We start from the raw sequence: 17744 nt of genomic DNA on the forward strand, positions 1-17744 counted from the left end.
GAAATACCTGAATCTATAGCACTGATTTGAGCGAGGCATCTTGAGAACTCTCCTTGTAAGGATAATACCTAATACATACGGAGAAAAACTCAACATTAAGGGACCTTTTTTCGGTAGGCATTCACGTGATTGTTCCGTATATTCAGGAAATATCGCAAACTAATTTAATAACAGAATGAAGAAGGATATCAATGAAAATGCACCGTCAAGGACATATGAACGAAGAAATGGTTAGTTGAGCAATTAGAACCCGTAGCCTAGTGATCTGTTAGAACTGCCTTTTCCCAGGCTCATATTCGAGGCCCGGGTCGAACTGCTCCAGCACGTACACCTGTAATATAGAGTAATAACATATGCAAACGTTCATATTTAAAGGTCACAATGTTCGCTTTGATTCAAACTTGCATTTTTTAGAACTTGTAGTTTACGCTGACGACTCTTCTGACAATGCGCTGATATAGTCGGGTCAAAACGACCTCAAGTTCGTTGCGCTTGCGTAAGCGGCTGCGCTCGAAACAGTGTGGTGGAGCGTAGGGGGTTAAGAGTGAGGGGAAACCTTGCAAAGATCATTCATCGCTGCAGTATGCAATGGCCAAACCAGATTCTAACCGCTACACTCCACCGCACAGCTTCCAGCGCAGCCGCTTACGCAACTGCACCAGCCTGACCACTGACCTGAAGTTGCACGCAACTTCAGGTCTTTCCAACCTTTTTTCGCCGTAAAGCTACTATTCTACTTTTTAATCTTATATATCATACTCATATATATTATACTTACGTAGTCAGAGCTCCTGATACGAAGCTCAGCAGGAGGGTTGGTTATTACGTATCTCTTCACGGATTCCGCATTGTCCTGATCGTGTAATCGATACAAACCGATACATAACTGACCATACTTCTTCAGCGATGTCGTAAACATTTGACCATAGGTCGAATTGTGCTGAAAGTCTTGTTTATAGGACACACTATCGTATTTGATACTTTAAAGGAGCTAAACAGGAAGTTGTAACCATGAAAGAATAATTTAAAAAATCACCCCGATCCCTTCGTAGGGATTATCGTGCAAGGCGATTTGGGCGATGCGACAACGATCGCGATTCGCCAGCGTTTCCGGAGTGCTGTATCCGCCACGGAGACCAGCTCCTTCGGCAAGAATCAACTCAAGTTCTGGTGTGGCCCCGCCAGTCACCAGCGTTCGTATTAGCGTCAATGCCGAGTCGTTAAAGTAGGTCTGAATGAAACAGCATTGAAGTTTTTAGGTGATGCTGCATGCTGGAGAACAACATACCGTGCTCATCAGTGAATCTAACACTGATATAGCGAACGCAGTACCACAAGCGAATGGCTGTGTGAGATATAGTTCTGTGTCGGGATCGTCGTCATCATCTTGATCGAGGAATTGTACGTTGGAGTCGTTCACTGTAGATAATTCCAACAAATTTAATGAAATTCAAGAAGACATTCAACGAAATGCAGTTTTTATTTCATACACAGCTAACCTAGCTCAGTGATCATAGGCACGTTTGTGCCGAAGCGTGCACCTTTCTTTTGCATGCTTATAGGACTTCCTAGCGGGCTTCGATCGCCACCACGAAGAGGAAAGAATCCAAGAGTGTCGTCGAACTGGAATATTCACGGTTCTTTATCAACTTTTATTAGAAGATCATATTGAGTTGTTGCTAACCTGCATTGCTTTGATGTTAAGAGAAGCAAGGATAGCTTCCTTGTCTGCGAGTGTCGTATCTTCAGTGTTTGGAACTCGTGCGGATATGATCACACACATGTCACAGAGATTGATGTTAACCGCACGCAGATCAGCACGTGATAGTGGAGATCCCTGCAAATAAATGTTCCGAAAAATGACCACTGAAAGTTCGGATTATCAAGTTTGATCGCATATGGGTTTCTGTTGGCGTTAGCCATCAATTTGGAACTGTAATCCTGTATAACTTTGTGTATGGTACACTGATACCTCCATACAGAACAAATGAACTTTGATCAACTGTTTCGTGACCAGTGAATTTTAATTAAAAGTGTAAGGAAAATAAAACTCTCACGTTGAGAATAGAAATCTTTGGAAGATTGTAAAGAGTCTTCCATTCTTTCCTGAGATACTCCAAATCGCCTACGATCACAACGTGTTTGAGTTCGTGGTAATGAAAATTGGAAGCTCTGAAGAATTTAATAATATCACAATAAAGCAAATAGGATCAATAGGTAATTTGTACCTCAACGGCATGATGAAGTTCCTCAGGCCAATGAGAGGAGAATCCCGATCCGCAAACAAGCAAACCACCACATGGCCATTCAACACAGTCATTGCTGCTTGGTGCCGCTCCTGAAGAAAAATATGCTGGAATTGAAATATGTAAAAACTTTTCCTGTGTGTAGGCAAAGTTAAAAATAAGAACGTTGATTCAAATTGAGGAAAAAAAAAAAACGTGAGAACAACAATAGGTTATGGATTCCATCGAAAAGTTCAGACGAAAATAGTTAATTCATGGAGGGACTTAACACTTAACGAACTAGCTAATTTCACCATACTGACAAGATGTCAGGGACAAGAGGCTTCTGTTTATCTTACCAAGACACATTCATCCAAATTCCTTGCAGGACACCAGTGAAACATTCCGGTTGAGTCGTATTTCATGTCTTGTTGTTCAAAATCTTTCGTAAAATCTACGCCACGTCCATCGGGCGGAATCGACATCGAATTTCTTCTGCCAGATGATGGCCTAAGAAAGGAAGGTGAAGATTTGGTCAACACGCCTGAATCACATAAATTCAAATTCAGAACTAAAATACGAGAACTACAGAAAGTGGTAAAAAGGTGAGGAGGCCCACAAGGCGGAATAATTAAGGCGACTGCAGCTCGAAATACTGAACACGCAAGCAGTAAAGCAAATGGCTGGCATGAATACGGTGCGAACGAACAAATGAGCTGCAGTGACCAACGCCTAGTGATTTCAAAAAAAAAAAGAAGAAAAAAATACGAACAACGTTCCTCATGCTCTTTAGACCACCCCCCATTTCTACCAAATTTCTACATCCTACAAGATTTCGAGCTTCACGCCATGCTGTGCGCTTACAACGGCCAGCGACGGTCGTTCCCCACGCCAACCTCACGGAGGCAAAAGGGGTAGGAAAAGTTAGTGGACACTTTGAAACAAACAAAACAAGTGCAGAGTTTACAAAAGGGATAGAAACAGAAAAAAAAAGAATCAAGCATCAGCGCTACATTCTCGCATAAGTTTGTTGTGAAATCTAATCGAGAAAATAAAAAAAAATAACTTGCACCACCACCGGGATTACTTCGGAAGGGATTTTCAATTTCACCGCACACCTTCTCTTGCTCGCAAAATCATCTGTATTATAAGATTTACATTATTTTACTGTTAGATTCCAAGCCTGATCTTGTTCTTCCTTCCATACCAATTGAAGCAGAAACTTAAAACATTGTACATTTTGAGAGGGAACAATAGATGGGATGTCTTTTTTTTTCAAACTGAGACCAACTCGTGAAAAAAAAAACTTTTCTATACCGTCAAATTCCTTTTAGATTTTTAACATACAACAAAATCGAATTCGTACAATTGCGAATACGGAACCGGTTAAAGAAATATACTACGCCCCAATCAATCCTGACGTCAAACCAAATAACAGGACTTTTTACATCATTTTTCTTAGTTTCGAATCCCCTTGTTTTTTTTTCTCTCCGAATTATTGGGAAGATTTAATGCTGTATTTTTTCAGGTATTGTATGAAAAAATCTTCAATTAAATCTGATAAGTGATTTCCTAGAACCAAAAAACTTCCAGGAAATCCTATCGCCTCATAAATCATTTCCAGCCCAGCATCAACATTTCCGGTTGTTTTAAGAGACAGATGATCACACTACTCTGATGTTTATTTTTTCGGATGTTTAAATATGTATAGTCGGGTCAATACGACATGAAACACGAGTGTAGTTGATGTGCATTTGCGTACGCGCTCGAAACGGCGCTGTGGAGGCAGCAGTTGGAACGGAGGTGGGCCCGTCGCCAACTGCAGCGATGGGTGATGCCAGCAAGGATTTCACCACGCTCCTAGCCACTACGTTCCACCGAAGCGCCTCGAAAGAAGCCGCGTACGCAATTGCGTACGTGTTTCATGTCGTTTTGACCCTACTATAAATACTTATCGAAATATTCGAATGAATAACACTAGAGTTTTTATATTAGATATACTCATACTTCAAAACATCCTAACACGAACGTTACTCTTACTACAATTTCCCTGATAAGCACGATGTGCTTATGAGTGCAGTTTGCTTGAAGGCAGCACATCACGAAGGTGACGTAGGTGGGAATTATGTGGAGAATATAGAGTTCGGGTTGTCGAACACGGTTGTGAGTACGACCACACTCGTACCATCGTTATCATGCTAAGAAAACGGCGTGAGACATTGTATTTGTTCCTACAAGGCACGTGAAAACGCTGCACCTTTGTGCGCGTGCCGTGTCCACGAACCAGCAGACAAAGGCTAATGGGGCTTTGTCTGCTCGCTCGTGGACGCGGCACTTCAACAGCTTGTTGAAGTGAAACCAAACAATAGGCTGTTGTGGTGATCGGTGCGTGTAGAAAGATGGGGCGTTATAACGTATCTCGTAGGAAAAAATGTAGTTTCCATGGCGTTTTTCAGGAAGATTGGACGGAACTGAGCGGGGTCACGCTTACACCACACATAATTCAAACTCCGGAGTCTATATTTCAATATAGGTTTCCCAAAGTGCGTCAGTTTCGTAATACGCTGACTTTACTACTGTTGGTCTTCCAACTGGGACCACCTCGGTGGATCGCAATGTTCGTAGGGCAGTCTGATAATAGACCAAACTACGTCTCACATACAGTACCCGTCGAACGCATTGCGACGGCCTGACGCACGGCATCCCCAGCGTAGCCCAGCACTAACATCGAGCCCTTCTGGATCAGTTAATCGATTGAACGATGATGACGAGATAAGACCATGACACCAGTAGTAACGAAAGAGTTTTGAAGTATTAATCTACATAATTACAGAAAAAAAAACAGCAAAGGGCACGAAATAAAAAACAAGAAAAAAAGAGGTCTGAGTGTCGCCATATCGACTATCGTCAGAGTGATTGACCGATTGGGCGCCTCCGTCGAGGACGCAACGCGCCAAGTCGATCTAATACGTCCCGGTGTACCGTACTGTACTGTATTCTCATTCGTGCGCGAACGGGAAAATCTTCCCCACACCACTTTCATACTCGACTCTTTTAATGTTTCAAGATATCGGTGGTGGCGCAAGATTCGTTGGCAGCGAGAAAGCAACATCGTGACGCCGGCGCGGGGAAGCATGGCACGATATCGACTAGGTTACGGTATTCACATGAGTTTCTTGATCTCGTATGCGAATCGCATCGATTTCGCCGCTAGATGATTATCACTGTTCGAGCTGAAAGGACAGTGTTAGAAGTGGGCGGAAATAAATAGTTGAGAGACGACATGAAACGAAGCGAACCACATGAAACCCGGACACGGGATCGGGCGAACTGGAGGACAACCCGTACCCGCCGGAACTTTCTTATGGACACCTCGAAAGAAAGCTTAATTGAGTCATTTCAACGGTTCGTGGCTTTTCATTTAATTATTTATTCTTTGTCTTTATTTATTCTTTTTCTTTATTTCTTCTAAACCATAAGCATAGAGCTCCTCTTTCTATTCGAAAAATCTACCAGGAACTTGTTAGATGCCCATTAATTGATCCCGTGACTACAGAAGAGATTTTCCTGTTTTCATTCGCTAATTTTTTCCCATAACTGGAACATGTATCATTTTTGTTTATAGCCAAAACAAATATAGCTCGAATATAGCTGTTCTTCTGATGTCAAAGACTATTCTGAGCTCCGCTCATCCTTGATGTAGTTCCAAAAAGCAAATATAGCTTTTTAATCTATCTGTTGCCGTTGATACAACCAGCCTCATCCAGGTCTAAAGGGATCACCCCACGAATCTGACGTGATATGGATTTCCGATGGTCAAAGACTATACGGGATCGTAGATTGCAGAAACGGGTGGGATCCCGCTCATTTCTTCCTAATCGCCGATAGAAAAAACGGCCTGAAAGATGCGGTTTCGAGTGTTCCAGGGCGCTATTTTCCACAACGAGTTCGATTGGAGCGCGCCAGCCTTGTGCACGCGCCACATCTTCCGGGGCGGTTTTTACGGCAATTAGGAAGAAATAGACGGAATCACCCTCATCCCGAAACACGTACCATCCAAGATTCGTGGGATGATGCCTTTAAACCAAATCCTATGGATGATTTCTTCCCCTATACTCATGATTGTTTTTCATCACAAAGGAGCAGTCACGAACAGAAGAAACGACTCAATTTTGGGGAAAAAAAAGAACACAGCTGACAAAACAAAACAATGTTATGGACTAAAGATCGGAAAACTCTATTAGTCAGTCAGCATTCCAGATGGAAGCACCACGCGAACAAACCTTGCCACTTATCGCTTACCTTTGCTCACTGAGTAGTCGTAATTGAACTTGGGAACCATGTTGTGGATCGACACCGCCGCCGTGTCTCGATGAAACTATAAACAGCCTGGATCAGTCTGATGGGATGACTCGAACGCATGCCACTAAACGGGCCAAAACGACATGAAGCTCGGCGTGGTTACTCAAGTGATTGCGCTCGAAGCGGCGCCGCAGTGGGGCTGGCGGTTTGGAGATCGTGGTGGGACCATCATCGATTGCAGCGATGATGAACAGTGATGTTAGCAAGGGTCCCCGCTCGATCCTAACCACAACACTGCACCGTTCCCGCTTTTAGTGCCGACGCCTACGCAATTGCACCGAGCTTCATGTCGCTTTGCCCTGACTATGGGTTTATTTCAAATGTCACAAAAAAATGAAGGCGATAAGGTAGAACATTCAAAAAAAAGGAGAACGCAGCGCTTAATGTTTAAGTTAGTGGAACAAAGGAAAATTCGCCTGAGAATGGGTCCAAACCCATATTTGTCGTGCATTGGGATGATAAGCATGCTTAATGGGATAGTTACTCTGTTCAGTACGGTTACAATAAACCTCACATACATATAGTCGGATCAAAACGACATGAAACACGGACATTTCCGCAAGCGGCTGCGCTCAAAGCGGAGCGGTGGAGCGTAGCGGTTGGGATCGTGTAAGGATCCACGCTACCGTCACACACCTCTGCTGTTCGCCATGGTCCCACCTCGATTCCAACCGCTGTCTCCACCGCACCGCTCCGAGCGCGGCCGCTTGCGCAACGGTCCGTGCTTCATGTCGTTTTGACTCAACTATACAGTGGTGCTAAGTACACACACACACACACGCACACGCAAAAAACTACAGTATTCCCATGTCCCATGGGGTGTGGGGAGGGTTAACTCTAAGAATAACTCTACGAATGAGGATTCGCTAGAAAATCACACTAGATCTAAAATTCATTACCGTCATTCTGATTAAACAACGCATCAAACCCTGAGTAATCTGAAACGTGTAAATTTACGTGTGACTCAATGATTGGAGGTACTGTATCTGGAGTTATCTGGAGATCACTTACCGCGTGTGGCTGTGCTATGCTTTGTGCTGCGTCGGAAAAGAGCTACTGAAAAAAAAATCCAGATCAGTTTTCAAGTTTTTTCTCCGTGAAAAAATATGCGCTCACAATTTTTGCATTTGCATTTCTTGATCAGGGTCACATCACGGATATCCGCATGACAATTCTTGCACCAAAAGAACGCGCTGGAAACGAAATGAGTTAGATAAATAAATGTTGACAAATAAATAGTGATAAATAATGAGTGAATAATAATAAATAAACAAAATAATTCGGGGAAACTTCATTCAAAACTTTTTTGCCTATCTATCTATTATTTAATGTTTTTATTTGAAAGATTTTTTATCCCAATAGATTATGAATAATAATAAATTAAAAAATAAAGCACTTTGGAGAAATTTTATTCAAAACTTTTCTATCTATCTATCTATTATTTAATTTTTTTATTTAAAAGATTCATGAATAATTCATGAATAATAATAAATTAAAAAATAAAACAATTCGAAGAAACTTCATTCAAAACACTTCTTATCTATCCACCTATTATTTAAATAAATAGTTTTTTTTATTTAAAAGATTTTTTATCCCAATAAATTATGAGGCTATCAGTCCATTTGTGTCAGTTACACGATCTCTTCCCACAAAATCCCAGAACAATTAACATTTTCAAGGGTAGATCCAGGTAAAGTAGTTTCTTTTTCATCCAGGAAGTAATTTTTAATTAATTTTAGACTGATTAGATATATTATATGATATATAGATTATTAGATTAGATATTTTAGATTTTAATTAATTTTACTTTTTAATAATTTAATAGAATTTTTCCTCCAAGCTTGGATAGAAAAACGTGTGTGTGTGTGAAAAGCTTACCGTTTCACTTCGTCCGCGCTTTGAGCGATGAAAAATCCTTGAGTTTGTGGTTGAATCACGCAAGATGGTCCAGGATTAATAGCGATATTACATTCACGATTCTCCTCATCCTTGAGCTCAATCGCCAAAAGTAGAAGCCCAAGACGTGTGAATAGCAGACTGTAAGTGGAAATCGTTATCCTAAGTTCTTCCTGCGAAGCATTCTTGGTTACTGTAACAGCAAAATTTGGTGGTTGGTTAGACGAAATGTTTTTCGCAACGGGTTTTGGTTAGTTCATTTCACTGCATTCTGCTTACTCGGCAGCATCTGGAAACGTCATTCCTACGAATGAATGCGAGAGTGTGTCGGTGTACATTTCCATACCTGCCCCGCATAGATACAGATTCAGCCAATCCGGTGTATCCCTCGACTAAAAAATTTCCCTTAATGCTTTTTTTTTCGCAAATAAACCGATCTTAATCTTCTTTTTTCTTTTCTTCTTGCTTTTTTTTCCTTAATTCGGCTGGTTCACTACAACAACATGGAAGGATTCTGGAATCTTCTGTAATCCATGTTCCATAAAATGACTACCTTTACAATCTTCACAACAGCCAAAGACCTTGACGATCTCAGATCTCACCGCCCGTTCAATAATCTTTGGTTTTACGGTAATCTTCAATAATACAATTTTTCCGGATAAAGTTTGAAAAATAATTAGCAAGTATCACAGCAAAAATGCAAAACACATTTCAGCAAGGCAGAAAACGAACAAATCAAAAATACCACACTGATCAATCTATCCGACGAAACAACTCCATACACCCGTGCGAAAGATGAAAGGAAAGTGCTTGTAGTGCACTAGTCATGAAATAAGTCAATCAGCAACCCTGTACACACGTATGGGTGGTGATATCCACTTCACACCTTTCAATTTCGTGGCTCTTGTGACTGTAAAGAGTTGCTTCGTCGGATAAACTGATAAACTGATCAACTGGTAATCTGGATCCATTTGTCTTCTGAAATTGTATGGATGTTCGTTCCGTCGTAGTACTTGGACACTTTTTTTACTGGACCTTTTTTACTGGATTAGATTTAAATTAATTTTAAGAAGTTTTCAAGTTGAATTTCTTAAATTTCTTTGAATTTTTAGAATTTCTGAACCGCATCCGCTAACAAGAAGAACCCAGTATCGATTTTTCCGGGCAAAAAAGCGAACATTGTCAAAAAGAAGTATGAAGTTCACGACATTGATTAATTCCTGTGGTGATGGGCCCGCACCTTTGACTTCAATTCAATATCACTTGAGATTTCTGGACGCGTGCGTAGCTGTAAAACCTGCTAGGGCTAGTCGAGCCGACCAAGTCAGTGTTTTTAACCTCCCAGAGAAGTCTGGAACCAATTTATTGATCCCGGAGGGATGAAAGGTTTGTTCGCACTAGAGAGGATTCGAACATCCTATCACTTGCAGCCACAAAGAAACCTCTTGCTGACTGCGCTAAGCCTGTGCTTTGAAGTGGTAGAACTGCAAAAACAAAACAAATGTTTCTAAATTCAATTGAGGACATTATTTTTGCATTATTTGAGTTAGTAATAGTCTAATCTAACAATTTAAATTATCTTAGCAGATATACTTTTTCTTTTACCATAATTTTTCTAGCATTTTCTAGTCTCCTAGCACTGACTAACTTTATTTCTCTTCACTTTATTATAGCTGGAATTTCGTGTCCCTAATAATCTTGAACAGTAGGCAACTAGCTTTAAATTTTACCTTTTTTAAACAATAAACTTAACCAGTTCAAACAAAACTTGTAACTTATTTCTCGATGTGCATTCGACTGAACAATTTATTTTCCAGTTTTTTTCAGTTTTTTTTCAATTTTTTCCCGAAAATTCCACTTGATAGATAAACGAGGTGAGTGAATTTATCAACTAGCAGTTTTTTTCCTCCAACAGAAACGATGAACGATCCCAGTGAATCGAGTAGATATCCATGTGAATCACGTGCGGATCACGCACTCTCGTACATATCGCTGTAAAAATCCCACTATCTCATCCCGGTTAGTTCTCACCACGATCACCACAAACGATTAATTTTTCGAACAGTGATTGAATATTTGTGGCTAAATATGTAGCTCCCGGCTATCCTCAAAAAATTCGGGATACACTTACTCGGCTGCTTCCGGAAATGACATTCCATTAAAAGCGTTTGATAGCTTCTCAGTGTACATTTCCATGCCGGCACCGCGAAGATAATCGTTCAACCATGACGGTGTATGCGGTGACTGAAAACGTTAGCCATACATACACACAGGGGTTATTTACACTCAGCTTCAGTTGTTAAACAACAACGGCAACACACTTCGATCACATCAGTTATAAAGTTAGAAATTTTTGTTATTGAACTGCAAAAAAATCACCAAATTCCAAGCTTTTTTTTCGGTCGTATCCTATCCTTGACGAGCGAGGTAAATGTGCAAAATGCGGATAAGCAAGTAAACAACAATGGCAATTTATGCAAAGATAATTTCCTGGGAGCACAGGGAATGGCGGGAAATTAAAACTTGCTACTATCACGATGTACGGATAGAAATTTGACTTTCCTTGTTCCCAGCCGTCAAGAAATTTCGCGAAATAATTCGATAATACTGTTTTGTGTTTCTTGTTTACTATTGTGTTGTGTTTACCCTCATCTTTTCTTAATCTCGTTGCATTTTTGGAAAAAAATCTTCTAAAAGGCAATGGACAATGGCAATTTATGCAAAGATAATTTCCTGGGAGCACAGGGAATGACGGGAAATTGAAATTTGCTACTATCAGGATGTACGGATAGAGATTTGTCTTTCCTTGTTCCCATCCGTCAAGAAATTTCCACGAAATAATTCGGTAATAGTGTGTGTTCCTTCCTTACTATTATATTGTGTTTATCCTAATTTTTTGTTGCACTTTTGATTTTTTTTTTGCATTTTTGAAAAAAAATTGGTTAAGAAGTTGGCATTTTTGGGGAAAAAAATCTTCTATTAGGTAATGGGCAAGAAACACATCGTGCACGCTTGTACGTTGTATAATTACGCATTTGTAGAATTACGGTAGCTGTGACGGTGGATTTAGAGCACTAATTTTTAAAGGCAACATCGATTGGGCTGAAATATTCATTTTCAATTCTTTCCATGGAAAAAAAAGAGGTTTCGAAGGATAGTTCTCAAGAATCCAGTGAGAATTTTAAGAGACCCGTGTGAATTCAGGAATAAAACAACAACACAACCCTTTATACTCTAATTATTGAAGAAATGAAAATTTAAAAATTTCTGAAATGATTTTCCATCACTAGTAGGAGTATGAAAAGTTACTTGATAAAATTATTTCACCAATAATCCGATTATTCCGACTTCATTTAATCTTTTTATGTGTAAAGAGGTGCTCTGTTGGATAAATTAATTCCATAGCTGTTCGTATGCCTTAAATTCCTGAACTCTTAGGGGTTTTTCCACATTCTCACAGTCCCCGAAGTAGGATGGACTCGATCTCAGAAAGATGGCTCAATTCATGTCTGTAGGTGATAATTTTAATGACGATAGAATGCTGTGAGTTCCATAACGAACAGAAGAACTGCGCTTATTTTTGTAAAAATAAATTTTTAACTTTTCTAAAATGCAAACCTATGATTTCTTTGTATCAGTGAAACCTTTATCCCGGAAAAATTCCCTAACTAGACAGTGATTTTATAGTCTATCATTTCGTGAAAAGTCGATTTTATGGGAAATGAACTTTTCCTGATCATCTGGTGGCTCATCTTTTTTTTTTTAATAAATCCCTGAATTTTCCTAATTCTCGGAAACAAAGGGTATCCAATAATCATTCATAAAGATCTAAGCAGCCTCATTTTTTCACTGCGGAATGTGTTGTCCGAGAAGATGTGGCTGCCCGATCGCCTTTGCTTCCCTTGTCGTCCAAACCGAAGGCTATCCAGAATGGCAGAATGGTTAGCTAATTAGAAATAATGGATGTGCGCAACGCGCCAACCCCGAAAACATAAGCATCGTAGGAGCATAATGTGGTATTGAAGAGTGGACGGTGAAAAAAGAAAAAAGTACGGAAAATAATGGAAATAAGTGCTATTTTTGGGAGAAAATTAGTAAATTCGTACCGTCTTAAATGATCTCATCGCAAATAAATTCGCCATCATCGTCGAGAATCCTGGCGCCAGACAGGATTGTGCAATAAATCCTAGTTTCAGCTCAGCCAGACATATAACGTCATCGCCTCTTCGCCAATCCCATGATGGAATGTTTAGGAGGTATGCCTGAAGAAGAAAAAAAAGAATGGAAAAAAAGATAAAGTGCTGGAATGCTGAATTAAATTCCGATCCGGAATATACATAGCTACAGTGGCATAGGAAAAGTTCTACAGTAATCCAGGAGCATTCCAAAAAATTTTTCACTACTTCGTACATATAATTTCGTAGATTTGAAGGGATGGGAAACTGGTTTCAGAGTAATTTTCTTAATTGGTACATAGTTATAAAATCCAGGAAAATTCATGAAAATGTTTCTTTTTTTCTTTCGAAAGCACCAATTCGCAGATTTAAAAGGATAAACTGGTTTCAAAATGATTTTCTTGAATCCTAAGAATAAGATCCACTTCTACTACCGTATCTAACCAGCAGTTAGACCTTGCAGCCTTATTTTCCTCAAACTCCTACGCCAATAACTGCTACAGCTACGACTTGACTAAGATAATGGATAAAACTATCACTTAACAGAAAAGTAACCTAAGATTTTTGGCATACGGTATGCACGTTTAAGTGTGAATCACGTACCTTATTATGGTATTGCATCAGTTGAACAATAACTCGAATATCACTTGAGTAATTTTTTATGGAAATCACTCGCATAATGTTAGCCGCATCCTCAGCATCCGGATTAGTGCTGTACTTATTCGCCAACACTAAACACGCGTCCGCATCCGAAACCTGGAACACGTGGGATTCCCAGGGTGAATAGGGTGGGTCTTAGCTTTGATTGAACGTTAAAAGTAAGTAAATAACCTTGACTCGTGACAAATCCAGCGAATCCATTACGGTACCGGTGAAAAATTCCACTTTTGTGAAATGCCGCTTGAAAAGACCTTCTAGTTCTAGGTCCGGAACTACTCTGAAGAAATTTTCACATTCTTTTTCGACAATTTTTTCTTCCTTTTCTTTTTCTTTCTACAGAAATTTTTTCTACTATTTTTTTTTTTGGCTCAGGACGAAATTTCTACAGCTTTTAACTAATTTCTAGTCAACTTATACAGTGACCACAAACGATTTCTCCATTAAAAATAATTTTGAAGCGATAAAAATAATAATAAAAAATGATATAAAAATATGGATAAAAACATTGATACATACATAGAGTAATATAAACAATAATAGCATAATATATAAATAATGATAAAATGACATATATATAATTGAATAATATGTTGAAATAATAATAAAATAACATATAAATAACAATAAAATAATATATAACAGTGAATTAATACATATAAACAGTAATAAGGTAACATGTGCAAATAATAATAAAATAATACATAAATAATAAAATAATATAAAAAAATAAAATAAAATAATGCACAAGTAATAAAATAAATAATAAAATATATATTGATAATAATAAAAAAATAGTCAATCTATAAAATGCACTTAAGTAGTAAAATCTAAGTTATGGTTGTTCCTGTTCCCAAAGAAAATATATAAATATATAAAAGAAATAAAAAAACCAAGAAATAAATAATAATAAAAAGAAGATAAGAAATAATAAAAAACCATTGTTGGAAGAAAATTTTTCTCCTGATCAAGGTAAGGTGTGGATAAAATTTTTCCTAGCCCCCTTTCCTTGTTACATGCAGGAAATCAGTGTCCGGACACTGAAGATTCCCCTCTCTTGAGGGAGACTCGAAAGCCTCATTCAATCCTCAGCATAAGTACTCTAGTGCACGCAAGCTGCTTGCAATCATTTTTCTTCACCGCGCGCGCTAAAACGAAAAAAAAAATTGAAGTGGAGCATCTAAGGGGAATGAGATGAAAGGGCAACGATTAAAGCGCATGTGTGCAGCGCTCTTTCACTCAACGACAAAAAAAAACTCCAAAACCTCGAGTTTGAGTTCATGTCACCACATTACTGCTCAGTTAACTTTAAATGCAAAAAAAAGAATAAATCTAGCTATCCATTAAAAACATCCCAAAAGTCATTATTTAATTTTATGAATTTATTTCATTGAATTTTCCATACTGAGATTTCTTAATTAAGCTATAAACCATAAATTATATTAAATTATATAAATTAAATTAAGATAGAAATATATCTGAGGGGAAAAAAAGCGCTTCCAAGACTTCCACACTTTTATTAGGAGAAATTTTGCTGAAAATAACTAATCAATATACAGTAGGAAACATTTTAACTCTAAAAGTAGGAAATTCAGCAAAAATTCCCTTAATCAAATGGATAATTCTTGTCAACGAACTACCTTTTGACACAATCAATAAAGTTAAGTTATTTTAAATTATTTTATTTTTGTAAGTGATTGTTTTGAGAAGAGAAAACCTGCTTCGATCATAGAATATTTTGATAAATTTATGAAATAAGGGAAGAAGTTGCTTCAGCAACAAAAAAAAAACAAAAAAAAATATAAATATATATTGATAAAAGTACATATAATAATGTTTCATTAGTTTTTAGTGAACTGAACACGAAGTTATTTATAATTTATTTGTTTATTTACTTATCATCATTAATATTTCCGCATTTTTTACACCATTGGCGCACCAAAAAATAAAAAAAAAAGAAATAAATTGTATCTGAGTCAGAAAACTTTACAAAAACCGGCACACAATTTATTATCACTGAGACCCGGCGTTATTCTTTTTTTGGCCTTGTCAAAACAAAAGAATAAATAATAATATGTAAACATTGAATAAATAATATCATAAAACTTCTATTGTTTTATTGAGAAGAAACTAAATGTATGACGTAGAAACAAAAGAAAAGAAAAAAAATAAACAAACATTTCTGATGTATGTCTGTTCTACCACAAGCGCTTTATTTTGTCTAACATAAGCCGAATGATTGATGGCTTGGCGTCGGCAATATCCAGAAAAGAAAAAAAAAACGTGGACTGAGAGAAATAACAGGCTCAGCAAACTTTCTGATGACTCCATCGTTCTTAAACCCGTTCATAACTGCCGACCGCTACTAAGTCTTTGAGTGATAAAAGACTGCACGACGTCATTCATTCTCGTAAAATCCATGTTATCCTGAGGATGAGACATACGGATACACAAAATGTGGGCAATTTTTCAAACGATGGCGGTTTTCGCATAGTTTCGCTTTGATTTATTATTTAGGTTTAGTTTCTTGGAAAAGTATGGTGGCATACCAATAGACAATAAAACATTTTTCCTACAATTTTTGCTACCGAAATATTATTTATATCACATAACTACTAGTAGGTAAATTAGTATATTATTATAAATAATAAATTAAGAAAAAATAAATAAATTTTATCATACATTTTTTACTTCTGTAACTTATCTATGTTCCTTTCCACTATTTTCTTTGTACCTTTCTACTATTTATTATTATTATTCTTTTTCTACTTTTCCATTTATTATTGTTTTATTTTACTATTAAAAAATAAAACAAAACTATTTTTCGAGTTCACATTGCAATTTTTAACCCTTTAACATTGAAAAAAAATTAAATTTCCGAAGAATCCAACGAATTTTGCAAATCTACATCTTTTAAATCTTTTAAAAATCAGAAAGTGGAACTGAATGGACTTTGAAAGATTTGATCTTTCCAGTAAATAATGCAACCTTTTTTCCTACAATTTTTGAGAATGCAGTACCATTCCTATTATTGTAAAGTGAATAAAATCTTAGAACTTCGATGGTAAAAAAAATTAAAATTCCCAAATTTCTAACAATTTCAACTAACCAGTTTCACGAATAGAAAAGTGAAATGGACGGACCTTAAAAGTGTTCATCTTAATTAAAAAGTGAGTGAAAACAAGTATTGTGGATACGAGCGTATCGATTTATTGATTTTCCCTTCGTATTTTCGTTTGTTTTGTAATGAAATCTTGCTTAATAAATTAGCTGTTTCAGAAAAAAAATATTTTAAAAAACATTTCAAAGAAGAATCACCGTGAATAATGAATGATTAGTGATTCGTATGTTCAAAAATCGTAATTCTATCCTAATTTTTGAAATCTTCTAATAATTTTAATTCTAATTAATTTCATTAATAATAATTCCTTAATTTTTCTCAAATCACACGAATCCTTACCGATGTAAAAATACCACTTCCACATCGACATCATCACGATCCTCATGTAAAAAATCTTGTAAAAAATGACTGACTGAATCGTATGTGATGTGTCCGCAAACAACAATATGCCTGGAATGAGGAGGATACGGAGGATTCTGCTGTCACAACAGCATCTGTGCTCTTATGGGTTCGGTTCGCTGAAAAACGAACAGCCGGAGCCACTGACACTCACTTTTTCCCATGCTCTCCTTTATATTCTCCACCATATTTCTGACGATTTCCTATAAGATCCGCAATTTCAGGCACATAACTCGCGAACATCGCCTAAAAAATCACAGATGGTCGGAATGGAATCGGAAAAGGCAAGGCAGAAAAAAATCTTAAAATAAAAATAAATGTAAATCTTAAAATAGGTTGATAATAACAGAATAAAAAATAAAATTAAAATAAAATAAAATATAATATGTAAATAATAAAATTAAAAAAGTATAAAGTAAATTAAATGGAATTAAATAATTATAATAAAATCATATACTATAATAAATTTGATAAATTAAAAGTTATTTTTAATAAAAATTTTAAAAAATAATAATTTTAATAAATTAAAATTAAAACAAATCGTCATATGATACAATAAATTAAATAATTATTATAAATAGAACGAAATAATTAGATAAGTAGATAATATATAATGATAATAATGTGACGAATAATTGATACAAGTAAATGAATACAAATACAAAAAAAATACATATAAAAAATAAACCTACAAAAAATAAATATAAAATATTATAAGTATAAATAAATAAAAAAACTAGGATAACTTCCCAGTTTCAATCCAATATCGACGATAAAAACTCACGAGACCACCGAGAATGAAGAATACCATAAATATACGGCCACACAATGTCGTACAATAAATATCACCATAGCCTGAAGGGAAAAAAAAATGACGTGAAAATTCCGTAAGACAGATCCATATCACAT

General features: G+C 36.9%; 1 protein-coding gene across 4 annotated transcripts in view; it reads right to left on the reverse strand.

Annotated features, from left to right (window-relative positions):
• Nucleotides 1-268: 268 nt before the first annotated feature.
• The window catches only part of RB195_012648 (uncharacterized protein), a gene marked incomplete at both ends in the record, with an annotated part of 37189 nt that continues 19713 nt past the window's right edge, over nt 269-17744 (reverse strand). For 2 of the 4 annotated variants that reach the window (XM_064202113.1, XM_064202116.1), the window contains 23 exons: nt 269-331; nt 779-940; nt 1037-1231; nt 1289-1419; nt 1500-1623; nt 1685-1837; nt 2058-2172; nt 2229-2338; nt 2585-2735; nt 6528-6603; nt 7487-7525; nt 7599-7643; nt 7704-7780; nt 8466-8624; nt 8763-8875; nt 9332-9461; nt 10615-10727; nt 12590-12745; nt 13262-13414; nt 13490-13595; nt 16776-16886; nt 16990-17081; nt 17620-17690. In XM_064202113.1, coding sequence (XP_064057994.1) covers nt 269-331; nt 779-940; nt 1037-1231; nt 1289-1419; nt 1500-1623; nt 1685-1837; nt 2058-2172; nt 2229-2338; nt 2585-2735; nt 6528-6603; nt 7487-7525; nt 7599-7643; nt 7704-7780; nt 8466-8624; nt 8763-8875; nt 9332-9461; nt 10615-10727; nt 12590-12745; nt 13262-13414; nt 13490-13595; nt 16776-16886; nt 16990-17081; nt 17620-17690 — 2645 coding nt within the window. The remainder of the gene's footprint in view (nt 332-778; nt 941-1036; nt 1232-1288; nt 1420-1499; nt 1624-1684; nt 1838-2057; nt 2173-2228; nt 2339-2584; nt 2736-6527; nt 6604-7486; nt 7526-7598; nt 7644-7703; nt 7781-8465; nt 8625-8762; nt 8876-9331; nt 9462-10614; nt 10728-12589; nt 12746-13261; nt 13415-13489; nt 13596-16775; nt 16887-16989; nt 17082-17619; nt 17691-17744) is intronic. The other 2 variants (XM_064202114.1, XM_064202115.1) reach the window with 2 other exon arrangements.

Source organism: Necator americanus, chromosome V (genome assembly GCF_031761385.1).
Source record: "Necator americanus strain Aroian chromosome V, whole genome shotgun sequence".
Lineage (NCBI taxonomy): Eukaryota > Metazoa > Nematoda > Chromadorea > Rhabditida > Ancylostomatidae > Necator > Necator americanus.